General features: G+C 55.4%; 1 protein-coding gene across 1 annotated transcript; it reads right to left on the minus strand.

Annotated features, from left to right (window-relative positions):
- Positions 1-417: 417 nt before the first annotated feature.
- On the minus strand, positions 418-10,925 carry VSIG10L2 (V-set and immunoglobulin domain containing 10 like 2). Its single transcript, XM_057747704.1, is given in 15 exon segments — positions 418-517; positions 658-708; positions 818-842; positions 1,105-1,227; positions 1,901-1,918; positions 1,921-2,196; positions 2,693-2,983; positions 4,333-4,593; positions 5,287-5,524; positions 6,014-6,018; positions 6,070-6,351; positions 8,025-8,300; positions 8,572-8,821; positions 8,823-8,940; positions 10,840-10,925. Coding segments are annotated over 15 exon segments (2,400 nt in total).
- Between the last annotated feature and the right edge of the window lie 2,141 nt (positions 10,926-13,066).

Consider the following 13,066-nt stretch of genomic DNA (forward strand, 5'->3'; position numbering starts at 1 on the left):
TAACCCTCCACTGGTGAGAGCATCACGTGTGATTTATTGAGGGATCGCCCTGTTCACGCACTTGGTCTGGAAGTAGGCAGCTCACTCGTACGGCACCAGACACTGTTCCCAGCACCGTGGTCCTCACTTGCCCTCGGAGAGCCGGCTGGTCTTCTCCCCAGTCGTGTGTCTTCCTCACCTTTCCACCTCTGTCTTCCACAAGCTGGGCCAGGACTTGTTCTCATAACCAAGTCATTTAGAGGCCCTGCAGCTGAGCCTTGCACTGGTTGTAAAAGCCGGATATTCACTGGGAAGGGTTAGTTGGGGTCATAGCTACCTTGGCTTTAAGACTCAATGGGACCAGGGGGTTATGCCCACCACCTCCCCCCCCACCACCACCGTCTCTCCTAAGCGTGTTGGTACCTTCCCCTTGGTGCCTTATGGTGTGGCCGTCACTGTGATGGTGACGTTTACTGGAGCTTCCGTGGATTCTTGTGCAGGATCCGAACCTGGGGTGGTGGGTGGTGGTTCAGTGCCCACAAAGAACAGACACAAGCAAAGGAGAGAGAGGTGCCCTGGGGGTGTCCCAGGTTGTTCTCAGAGGACCGAAGAGACAGCATCACACGTATGAAACTCAGGACTGTTCTCCTGAGTTTGGGGATAAAATCAGGCTTACATGCCACTGCCTCAGAGCCACCCCGTGAACCCCAATATTGGTGACTTTGCTCCCTGAGGGTAAAGTGGGAGAGTAAAGTTTGTGACAACTACACTTTCCCAGCCTTCCTGTCCAGTTAGAAGAAAATCCTGACCTCCAGAATGACTGGGCTTCCACACTTACCTGGGAACAAGCAACCGCCCAAGACCTGTAGGAAGAAAAGGAAGAGGTGCATTTCTTGAGCAACCACCGTGGGTCCCAGGAGAATAACCCTCCCTTCCCTGAGACTCAGGAACCCAGAAGGGGTGGCCCTAGATGACCGAGGTTGGGGGTTGGAGCCCTGATGGGCGTCTAGCACTGGGGAGAGGTCACAATTAAGGAAGAGCCTAGAGTCCTTGCCCAGGGGAGTCTACATCCTACAGGGCCACCTTACAGGGTCAAGCAACCCTGCCCTTGAACTTCTCACTCACAGGGGAAGGTGCCCGGGTACCGGGCAACATACTGGAACACTAGCAGAGAGGCCACTGTTGCCACCACCATTCCTGGGCCTGCCACACCCAGCACTGCAGGATAGGCGCTGAAGAGGGGCTCCACTAGGAGGCGTTGCACAGATAGGTTTAGAGCCACCACTGAACTTGGCAACAGTGGCCTATAGGGTACCAAGCAGGCTGTGCCCTGCTCATCTTGTTCCCCCTCTACCTGAGGTGGGCGGTCAAGAGCAAGCCTTGACCTAGAGAATCTGGAGACCAGGTCTCTCTCCCCAGGGAAGATGCTCTTCCTGCCCATGCTCTTGAGGTTTTGAGTTCCCAGCCAAGCCCCCTATATCTGGCACAGGAGGCGGCAGGCCACTTATCTCGGCAGCCTGGGGCTGAAGGGAAGGATGCCGTAATATAAGGGATTCCCAGGACGGAGAAGGAGCAGCAGGAAGCCGAGGGCCCACCTGGGCCCCAGGAGGTGAGACTGAGGTGCAGAGTCGGGCCCCCATCTCGATCTAATCACTGGCACCTGCACCTCCCCCTTCCCTATTTCTTCTGATTCAAGCTGGACTATGACTTCTGGCCTCCAGAGCCTCCCAGGGAGGGATGGGAAAGACAGCAGAGAGTTACCAGAGGGGAGGGTGGAGAAGAGGACAGAGGCAGGGGGTGTAGGGACTCAGGAGGAAGGAAGCAAAGGGACGGAGTCAGGGATGTCATGTGGAGAGGAAGATGCCCCGGGGTTCGGTTCGGTGGCGAAAATCTGGCTCCCTCCATGGCGCTAGCCTGGCACCTGGTGTCTTCACCTCAGGGGGTGTCCAGCTGTGCAGTGATTCAGAGCCCGCACACGGAAGGCATAGAGGACCCCCGGGTCCAAGCCCCCCAGCCGCCGGCCCCTGCTCTCTGGCTCGATGTCGCCAGCTGCGGTCTCCAAAGCCCCTGCCCCGGGGCCTGGGACGCTGGCCCTCCACTGCACCAGGAAGCCCGTCAGGTTGCCGGGGCCTCGGGCGGCCCACGGTAGCTGCACCTCGCTCCGGCGTCTCCTGTAGGTCAGGCAGCTGATGGTGACATTGGGGGGTGCTGGATGCCCTGGGGCGGGGGTGAGGACACATACAGGCGTGTACGCCTACCCACAACCGTGTGTGTGTGTGTGTGTGTGTGTGTGTATGTGTGTGTGTGTGTGTATGGGTACACTCATTACGGTCTGGTTGAGAGAAAGCTGGTGGTGTGGAGATGGGGGTTGTAGCCTTGACCACTTCTGTGCAGTCTGGGTCTGTGTTACCCTAGACTTACACACCGACCTCAGTTTCCTCCTCTAGAAATGGAGGAAGAGAAGATGATTCTGACTGTATGGAGTTGTCTACCTGAACTCCAGAGCATCCGATTCACGTTCACGTAGGGTTTGTGCTTTCTGAGGGCCTGTCTGTGCCTGGGAAAGATAATGCAGGCAAGTTTTGGAGCAGGGAATCCCTGTGCCTTTCCACCTAAAGGACAATGGCCGGAGGTTCCCTATCCCCCCCGACACACACACACACACACACACACACACACACACACACACGCATGCAGGCCGCCCCTCACTCACTCAGGACCTCCAGCAGGATGCTCTGACTGCTGCTGCCCAAGGCGTTTCAGGCCACACACTGGTAGGTGCCCCTGTGGTGGGCTGGGTCGGCATCCCGGACACTCAGGCGCAGCTGGGCACCCTCAGGGTGCAGTGTGAGTCCCGAAGGGCCTGGCTCCACCTGCCATCGCTGGGGGCCCAGCCAGAGGAGCTGGGCGGGCGGCGTGCCCCCCAGGAGGGCACATCCCAGCCAGGCCTCTCCCCGCTCCAGCACTGACACCCGGGCCTCAGTCACTTCCAGCTGTGGGGCTTCTGCAGGGACAGAGAGGGTAAGGCTAGAATGTGCCCTCTGTGCCTGGGCTAGTGGGGAGGCTTGGGGGTGAGGTGCTGGGCTGGCTGTGGAGGGGATGGAGAGGGGAGAGAAGAGACAGGGCCGCTGGGGTTGACGGTGAAGGCTGTCTTGGTCCGGTGAAGCCTGTCTTGGTCCGGTCTGCCTCCTCTTTCAGGCTCTCATTCTATACCAATTCCTATCATCTGCTCCAAGCTTTGTGGATAGCAGCTGTGCTGCTCGATGTTCCTCTCCCACCTGACCCCAGAGCAGCTTCTACAGGTGGGGCCCCTGCCCTATTCGCTGCATCCTCCCAGCACCTGGCACAGGGCCTCCTTCCCCCTAACGGCCCACAGCCTCTCCACCCTGGGCACAGAGCTGGGCCCACGGCAGGCGCTCAGTTTTTACGGACTGACTCCCAAAGAGCCAGGATTTCAGGTGCCCAGGAATCTCCTAAGATGGAATTTCCAGTCCTGAGACTGAGTAATAAGGGAAGGAAATATTTTGAGTGGCGGACCTCCCTGAAAACATGCTAGTCACCCAGCCTTTGGAGACCAAGATGTGAATCCTGTCGTGAAAATTGTTCTATGTGACAGGTCTGCTGTTTGCTTTTGTCAAATTTTTACTTCGATATTTAATTCTTTTCTCTTGAGTTGGCAATAAACAGGACTGGCAGGGCCAGATGCAGACAGAGAAAGAACTCAGACCAAAAACAGACAGAGGGAGTGGGAGAGGCAGAGAGAGACCTCTGGCACCTGAAACATTAATGCAAATCAAGAATATAATCAGGCACCTCTCATGCAAATTGATGCAAATGAGGAAGACAGCATCCCTCACTGTCTAGATGGGGCTGTCCAATAATGGCTCCCTGCCCCAAACACACATGTGACTATTTAGCACTTGAAATGTGGCCAGTCTACACTGAGATGTGCTGTCACTGTAAATATGCACATCAGATTCTGAGGACAGCATGAAAAAAAAGAATGTAAAATATGTCATTAATAACTTTATCACTGCATGTAGAAATGATATATTGGATATATCAAGCTAAATAAAATGTTTCACTGTTTCTTTTTACTTTTTCAAATGTGGCTACTAGAAAATTTTAATTCTATACACATGGCTCACATTATATTTTTATTGACAACACAGACCTAGACCAAACCCCTTGACTTTATGCATCAAAAAACTTGAGTATCTGGGAGGTAAGGTGACGCAGTGTCTTGACTCACTTTGCATTCTAACACAGCTGCCCCCCAGAGCCCCTCATGCCAATTCCAAAGGGCTGCTCCTCCCACCCTGCCCCAGAACCGAGTCTCTAGCCCCCACTCACCTAGCTGGAGCTGGCAGAGAGGGTCGGGGACCCTGAGCGGGTGAGTGCCGCGGCACGTGAACCCTCTGCCAGCCAGGTCTTCCTGGGCTTGCAGGAGGTGGGCAGCCAGCGAGGTGCCGCTGCTGCCCAAGGGCTGCTGCCGTCCATCAAGCCAGCTCAGCAGCGCAGGGGGCTCGCCTCCAGGCCACTCACAGCTCGGCGTGGTGAACTGCTCTCCGATTGTAGCCGTGGTCCAGCAGGTGGGGCTGCGGAGGGGTTCCCCTGGGTAGGGAATAACGGCTCAGCATGGCCCTGCAGGAGAGGGCCTGCCCACCCCTCCCTCCTTCATTTATTGCTTCACTCATTCCTCCGTGTACACAGCCACTCAATCATTTATTCATTCACCATTTATTGAGGGCGGACCGTGTGCGAGGGAAGTAGTGGGAACAGAGCCTAAGCAAACAATTGCAATGCAGTCTGATGAGTGTGAGCGTATAGGTAGAAAGACAAACCTTCTGGGGCCTCAGGGAGGAGGACTTTGAAGCCAGCATGACAGGTAAACGTGATCTTGGTAGATGGGTAGGGGTTTCCAAGGCAGAGAGAAAGCTAAAGGCACACTTCTAGACCAACATGCAATAGTAGAGCAGTAGAAGTAAAGCGTAAGGTCAACCAGCGCCTCCCTGGAGGCTGGGAGATGGTAAGGAGGGTGTCGCAGGGCTCCAAGCCCGGACTCTAAGCTCTAAGCAAGAGGAGGACAGGGCACAACGTAGGTGGAGACTGGGGCTGGAGAGGAGAGAAAAGCTGGGAGGTGGGGACTGAGCCCAGGGCTGTCACCTCCTCATTACAGGGCAGGTCCCGGAGCTTGCGGTCTGAAGCCCCACCCCAGGTCCCAGGGCCCCACTGGTCTGGCCCCTGGCCCCTGCCCACTCCTCTGCCTGGAATGGCCGAGCCCTGCTGTGTCCTCTGTTCCCTCACACAGCGTGATGCTGCAGAGGGCGGGCAGAGCCAGGGCTGGGTGCTGGCCGGTGCAGGTGGAGACGCTGCTGTTGGGGAGCTGGGTGGCCGTGTGACTCCAGGTGATGTTGCTGAGGGCAGCGGGGCCCGTTCCCGGGGGCCCGTCCCACTGCAGGTGGGCAGCCCGAAGCCCCCCAGGCCAGGTGCAGACCCAAGTCAGTGCCCCGAGGGTGGGGAGCACAGCACAGGAGGGCTGCCCCTCGGAGGATCTGGGTGGAGAAGCGTGTGAGGATGGGCTGGAGCAGGCCCACTGCAGCACACGCACCGCAGCCCCCAGCCCAGCTGGGAGCCTGGAGGCCGGAGGTGTCAAGGGCGGAGGAAGTAGGGAGCAGCGGGTGAGCGGAGAAAGAGTGATCCCTCTGAGGGGCTGGTGAGGAAAAGGCTGAGCTCTCAGGTCAAGGGCAGGGGCTGGGGGAGGGGCGAGGGTTCAGAGTCCCCGAGGAATCCCAGAGCCCCCCCGGAGGCCCCCACCTGGGACGTCTCCTATCTCCTGTTCTCTGCGTGGCCCCAGCCACTCTGCCTTACTGTCCTCACCCTTCTCTGTGCCTCAGTTCAGTGCCCAGGGCCATGGGAACAGCTCCTTGGGGAGGGGTCTCTATAGGGTTTCCCCCTCTTTCTGCTCTTTCCTGAAGTTTTCCCAGCCTCCGCCTGCTCAGCAGCTCCTTCTGGTTCCCCAGACCCCTCCCACCTCAGCTTCCACACCAGGACTGTGGGGGCCCCAGCCGTGAGTGCCCCTCCCCACACGCTCACAGGAGATGGTGAGCTGGACACTGGTCTGGGTGCCGGTGTCCAGGAGGCTGTTGTGGGCCAGGCAGGTGTACAGGCCTGTGTGGGCACGGCCAGCACTGGCGATGACATAGATGGGCCCAGTGTGGACCTGAGTGTGGTCGCGGAGCCACACATAGTGGCTGGGGGGGTTGGATGCGGCCAGGCAGCTCAGGGTCACCTCTTCCCTCTCACTGGCCCAAAACCCCTCCTCAGTGAAGCCCAGCGGCTCCACGGTGATCACAGGGGTGTCTGGACCATCTGGAAGGCAAGGTAGGCTTGTCACGCCTCCCCAGGCTTCCTCCCTTCATTCACTCAGATAGTCATGGCTGAATTCGTTCACCATCCAGTGAGGATGTATTATTTACCAACTGTGTTGACTACTGTGCTAGATCCCCAGGAACTCAGGGTGCAGGGGCCACCGGCACAGTCTAATGTAGGTGATCAGGGTCTGTGGAGGTGAGCACCCCGGGCTGGGGGAGCTCAGGAGGGCAGCTATGACTATGGGGGGCTTCCCTGAGGGACTAGTGGTTGAACTGGGGTAGGAGGACGGGCAAGAGCTGGCTATGCAGAAGAGCAGCAGGGCGTCCAGTCCCTCCCATTTGCCTGGGATTGAGCGGTCTCTTGAGACTGGGGCGGTTGGTCCCTCTAGACTGGAAAACAGGGTGGGAAGTTGCCCTGAGCATGGTCCCAGCAGCCAGGCCCCCTCACGTCTTTGGGTCACCGCCTTCCCCTGTCTCCTGTGTCCCCTCTGTCCCTGATGTGCACGGAGGACTGAATTCTCTGCCTGCTTCGATTCTGCTCCTACCTCTCAAGAACTGTTCACCTGCCTCCTCCACAGTGCTCAGTTCGCAGTTCACACAGACCACTGTCATTAGTGGACATCATCAGGCAGAGTTCTAGCCCCTTAAATCCTCTAGACCAGCACAGTCCAATAGGTACGTGTGAGCCGTAGACCTGTTAAATTTTCCAAATCTCGAAAAGGAAGAAATAACCAAACCCAACCAAGCAAAAAAACACCAATAGGTTTTAACAATTTCAATAATATTTTTGGTTTCACCAAATACATGCAGAATATTATAATTTCAATGCACAATCAATATAAAAAGTATTGAAGAGCTCATATATTTATATGTATACATATGTATGTATACATAAACATATATACATATGTTTTTTTTAGATTAACTCTTCAAAATCTAGTGTGCATTTTACACTCAGAGCACATCTCAGTTAGGTTCAGTCACATCCCAAGTGACCAAAGTCACGCAAGCGGCTACCCTATTGGACAGTGCGGCTCTAGACTATCCTAGTCTTCATCCTTCACACAAACCACTGATTTCTCTTTATTTTTAAATTTAAAAAATTTTTTGAAAAAAGTTTTAGAAGTTAATTAGCTTCACATGTTCTCCTCTTTACTGAGATAACTATTCTGGTCTTCTGTCCACTTTTGTAAGGATTGCTGCTTCTTCCTCATAGGTTGTTTTGGAGATCTTCATGTGTTCTGAAAAGTAATCCTTTGCTACGTGTACTTTCAAGACAAGCTTCTGGTTTCTAACTTCAGCCTCTCAGCCTCAGACTTCAGACCAAACTGTCCCCCTCTCTTCCCACTGTGCCCCTTCCCTGTTTCTTCAGGGTTTAGTCGGTCAAAGGTAGACTTTCTGAGCCACCCATGAAATTATGGGTAAAATTGTGACTGTGAGCATATGCACAATTTCCTGGTAAGAGGGACCCATACCTTGAAAAGGTGCAAGCCCCTTGGACTAGAGCCATATTTGGCACCAATGGGTACAGTGCCTTGAGCTCCTGCCTACTGGAGCCTCTTGGAGGGCTAGGGTACTCCAGGGGTGTGTCAGAAGGCCAAGCCCAGGTGGGTAGGTGGGTGTGAGCGCTGACCATTCTGACTCACAGATGACATCCAGGTTCTGACTCACAGATGACATCCAGGAAGACTCCATCGCTGCTTAGCCAGTTGACAGCATTATGGGCCGTGCGTGTGTACCAGCCCAGGTGTGTCCGGTTGACTGGGTCCAGCTGGATCAGATGCTTTGTGACCCCTACCAGAGCCTCTCCAGGGCCTCGGGGTGCCTGATGCTGCCAGGCAAAGGTCATGGGCTCCGTGCCCTCCCACACTGCACATGTGGCCACCACGGAGGTCCCCTCCACTGGGGACAGGTCACTCCGCCGCACCTGAGGCTTCGATACGGGCACTGGCCAGAGGAAGGAGAGGCCCTGTGTTTGTTATCTCAGACCCGGGCCGTGCCCTGCTGTGTCCAGCAGCCCAGCGCTTGCTGGCAGGGTCTGACCTGCCCACTGAGCCCTGAGCATCCGTTTCTCATGATCCCAAGTTTCCCCACTCCCTGGAGGAGGGCCCCATAGAACCCAAGCCCAGCAGAACACAATGGGAAGCACATGCAAATAGATGCAAAGCAGCATGCAAAGCAGCTCAAGCCAGCCTGGGTCCCTGGCCAGGCCCCTCACCCAGCACGGCCAGAGCGAGAGAGGAGTAGGTTGTGTGGAGCTGGCCGCCAGCCATGTGCAGGGCCTGGCACAGGAAGTGGCCGCGGGCCCCCTCCCGCAGCTCCCCCAGCACCAGGCTGCTGTTCCGCAGACTCACGGCGCCCAGAGCTGACGCCCCGGCCTCCACCTTGGACTCAGCTCTGTTGGTGACAGCCACAGGCCGGGGAATCAGTGAGCCCAGGGGAGTGAAGCTCCAGAAGACCACCACGGGGGGCAGGCTGGGAGTCACAGGCCAGCTCCACGGAGCCTCCCCGCACTCCTTGGATGGAGGGGGCCTCCTCGGGGGCTCCTGGGGCCGAATGGGGCTGCCCTGGAGACAGAGAGGCAACGCTGGCTGTCTGGGGCCATTCTGGGGTCTCCTGCTCCCCGTCCTCGCCCAGAATCTCTGTTATCAGTCTGAAGGCCGGCCCAGCTGGGCAGGGTTTGATAAGGCAGCATAAGCCCTTTTGGAGTTGGTGGACAAGAGACAGTTTCTGCAGGAGCCCACGGAGCTTCCTGTCTGGCTGTGCTGTGGGAGTGGGTGGGGTGGGGGATCCTTGAGATCAGAGGATGGACTGGAGCAGAGGTTCCCAACAGACCTTTTGGAAAGCTTGATAAAAACATAGATTTCTGGGCCTCGTCCCAGACTACTGAGTCAGAATCCCCCCGGGCGGGGGGTGGGGGGGTGGGGTCAGGGCCCCAGAACCTGGATTTTAACAAGCACCCAGAAGTCAATCTGATGATGATCAGCCAGGCAGTGACCCCCAAGGCTCAGGAGATGTACCACTGTGTGGCCACTGGCAGTTCAAGCTCTGGAGAGCTCTGCGTAAGGATCCCGGGGGGATTCCAGACCCACTGCAGCAAAGGCAAGATGACCCCGGCCTGCCGTCAGCACACCCAGCACTCATTCATTTGTCAGCTGTTAATTATGGAGCGCTTGCTCTGGGCCAGGCATGGGCTACAGTGACAAAGGAGCCACCCACCCCTGCCCTCATGGAGCTTCCACTCTACCAGGGAGTCAGGCAGTAAGCAGTCATCATGCGAAAGGCAGGCCAGCAGGCGTTCTTTCCTGCTCGGGACCCAGCATGGAACCCCAGCACCGGCCTGAGCACCCTGTTTTTCCATCCCTTGTGGTCAGTATCAGCAAGCTTAGGAAAACAATTGCCTCAGAGGACAAACGAGCAACAGAGCTCATTCCCACTAGCTTCCATCGACTGAGTGCCCCCCGGGCCATGCCCTGCACTGGACTCTTCCCCTGCATCACCTGCTGATCTTAACTATGATGACAATAGGGGCTTCCTAGGTGGCGCAGTGGTTAAGAATCCGCCTGCCAATGCAGAGGACAAGGATTCGATCCCTGCTCCAGGAAGATCCCACATGCCGCGGAGCAACTAAGCCCGTGTGCCAAAAAAAAAGAAATGATGACAATAACACCCCCCAGACTCTGAAACACAAAATCATTTCGTCTAAAACCACACAGTAGGTGGAAGAGCTGGGATCAGAGTCCTAACTCCCAACCTCAGATTCTCCCCACTGCTGTCAGCGTCCCCAGAGAGAGAAGAGGAGGAGACCAGCATGGAGTTGGAGGGAAGGGATCAAAGGCAAGATTCTGATGTTCAATTGTTTGAAAAGAAAGACATTTAGGGACTTCCCTGGCAGTCCAGTGGTTAAGACTTCCCGCTTCCAATGCAGGGGGCACGGGTTCAATCCCTGGTCGGGGAAATAAGATTCCACATGCCGCGTGGCGGGGCCAAAAAAGAAAGAAGAAAGAAAAAGAAAAAAAAAAAAGAAAGACATTCAGCATAAAAAAAAAAAAAGAAAAAGAAAGACATTTAACCAGAAACTGGTTCTTTCCAACCCTACGGACCCTGCTTTGGCCCACATTACCAGCACCTCCCACCTAGACTCTTGCAAAGGTCTCCCCACTGCTCCCAGCCCCTTGAAAATCGTCTGCTTGGGAGCACAGTTTCTGAAACCCGGATCTGACCATGGCCTGACAGTGGCCTCAGCATCAACTCTATGACTTCTTCAGGCAAAGCAGAGCGCTCTCAGTGTTCTGGCCCTGCCTCCCCACCCAGCACCGCGTGGTGGCTCAGTGCCTGCTGGTGAATGTCTGGCAGGTGAATGAAGTGAATGGACTTCATTGAAAGCCTACACAAGTGTAAAACGAAGATCCTGAGGAAGAAAGGGAAAGAAATGATGGGATGGGAGTGGGGGGTGGGCTGCCGTGGAGGGTGGTCTGAGCATCACTCAGCTGAGATCCCTGGATGCAGAAGGCACAGGGGTGCCAGCAGCAGAAGGCTGAGTGGTGTGTACGGGGCCCTCTGACCCACCATGGCCCCATCCCCCTGGTGGCTGCCTCTCCGAGGTTCCTGCCTGGGTCTCAGGCTCCCTGGAAGCCCAGCCCTGGAAGGATGGGGGGTGGTCTGGCTCAGGTTGCCAACTTGGGCCCTCCTGACACCTCCACCCTTGATCTCCTGTTACCCTCGCTGTCCCGATTACGGGTGAATTATTTACCAGATGATTCACTCCATCCATAATGCAGAGTCGGGGAGGGCAAGACCAGACTGGGGCAGACCTGGGGGAGGACCCTGCACTCCCTGAACTTTGATTTTAATGAAACTATGAAATTAGAGAGTTGGAGCATGGAGGTGAAAAAGGCCCCAACCACCTGCCCAGTGCAGGAACTCTACCTCCAGACCATGGGGATCAAGAGGTTCAGACACACCTTTAAATGCCCTTCGTCCCCTCTCACATTTTTGTCAGGTTTCATGGGGAGAAGCTGGTGGAGTGTTGGCAGGAGCTCTGGAGTCAAACACACTGCAGAGTTTGGGTGTGACTGATGCACCATGAAGCTTTAGGACATTTCGGAGCCTCTCTGAGCTTTAGTTTCGTTCACAGATAAGTGGGGATAATAACACCTCCTTTCTTGTAAAGATTATTGTGAATATTAAATGAAAAACTTACACTAGCATCTGGGGGTGCTTCTTGGGTGCTCGTAATGTCCTATTTCTTGTCTTGTGCAGGGGTTATGGTTCATCAAGCTGTACATTCCTTTTTTTATATACTATTACATATGCTTGATAAAATTCACACACACACACACACACACACACACACACACACACACACACATGAATAGTGCCCAGCACGTTGTCAGTGTACCAGCGTTCGAGCTCCTAGCTAGATCTGGCCTGCAAAGTCAGGGCCCTGGAGCTGGAGTGGAAACTAGCTTTCCTGCTGTCCAGGGCTCTCTGAATCCCAGCACTCTCTCTCTCCCTCTTGTTCTCAACATGTCCTGCTACTGTAGCTGTCTTTGAGTGACAGCCTGAGATGAGGTCATAGTTTTCCATTATCTGATGGCGGGGTTGGAGGGAGGGTGAGATTCCTGGACTCCAGTGAGATGAGCTCTGATGTCCGGTGTCAGGTTCCTCAGGGCTCAGCAGGGATAGGAGCTGTCAGCACTGATGTCAGGCAGGCTCCCTCTGGGCCCCGAGTTGCCCGCCGTGGTACTCTCGGCCTCTCACTTGCCCTAGGACAGTGGACAGACCGCTGTCCCACCCTCACTCAACCCACGGCCAACGTTCCTCCCTGCCCTCCACAGGGTCTTCAGCCTTTATTCCCTCCTAACTCAGATGGTCCCTGGGGATCGGGGTCCCACATAGTGGGGATGGCTCTACCCTGTTTGCCCTACCCTGTTGACTATATGGCCCTCCCACTCTGATCCCCCCATCCTAACTGGGAAAGCATCAGAACTCCATTAGACATTCTTTGGGGAGCAAAGAATGGGGATCTGGCACTGCCGTCCACCTCGGGGTGGACAGTAGCCCCTGTATCCAGAGAAAACAGGGGAATTTAGGCAGGGTGAATCAGGAAACCTTTAAAGAATACTCTGACTTGTAACAAGCATTTGTGATAGCCCTGCAGTTAACCTATTCTGCTTGTAGAATCAGATCCTCTACCTTTTCTCCCCCGGGGCCTGGTGTTTCTCCCAGGATCACTGAAAACTTGGGAGCTGCTCTTGAACCCACTGTGTCTCCTTAATGGGGGACCCTGGGAGGGAGAGTCAGGGAAGGAGGTTACTTGTCTGGATTCTCCAGGGAAATGGAACCGATAGGATGTGTGTGTATAGAAAGAGATTTATCATAAGGAACTGGCTCAGGTGATTATGGGACCCGGCTGGAGCCCAGGAGAACTGAGAGGGTAAGTTCCCATCTGAAGACTGGCAGGCTTGACACCCACGAAGAGCGGCTGTTTCAGTTTGAGTCCAAGGGCGAGAAGAGACGGATGCCCCAGCTCAACGCAGTCAGGCACAAGCAGTTCCCTCTTATTCGGGGGAAGGTCAACTTTTTGTTCTATCTGGGCCTTCAACTGATACGACGAGGCCCACTCGCATGGGAGGAGGAACGTTTTACTGAGGCCACTGATTCATATGTTCATCTCATCCAGAAACACCCTCACAGACACACCCAGAATA

Source organism: Hippopotamus amphibius, chromosome 9 (genome assembly GCF_030028045.1).
Source record: "Hippopotamus amphibius kiboko isolate mHipAmp2 chromosome 9, mHipAmp2.hap2, whole genome shotgun sequence".
Lineage (NCBI taxonomy): Eukaryota > Metazoa > Chordata > Mammalia > Artiodactyla > Hippopotamidae > Hippopotamus > Hippopotamus amphibius.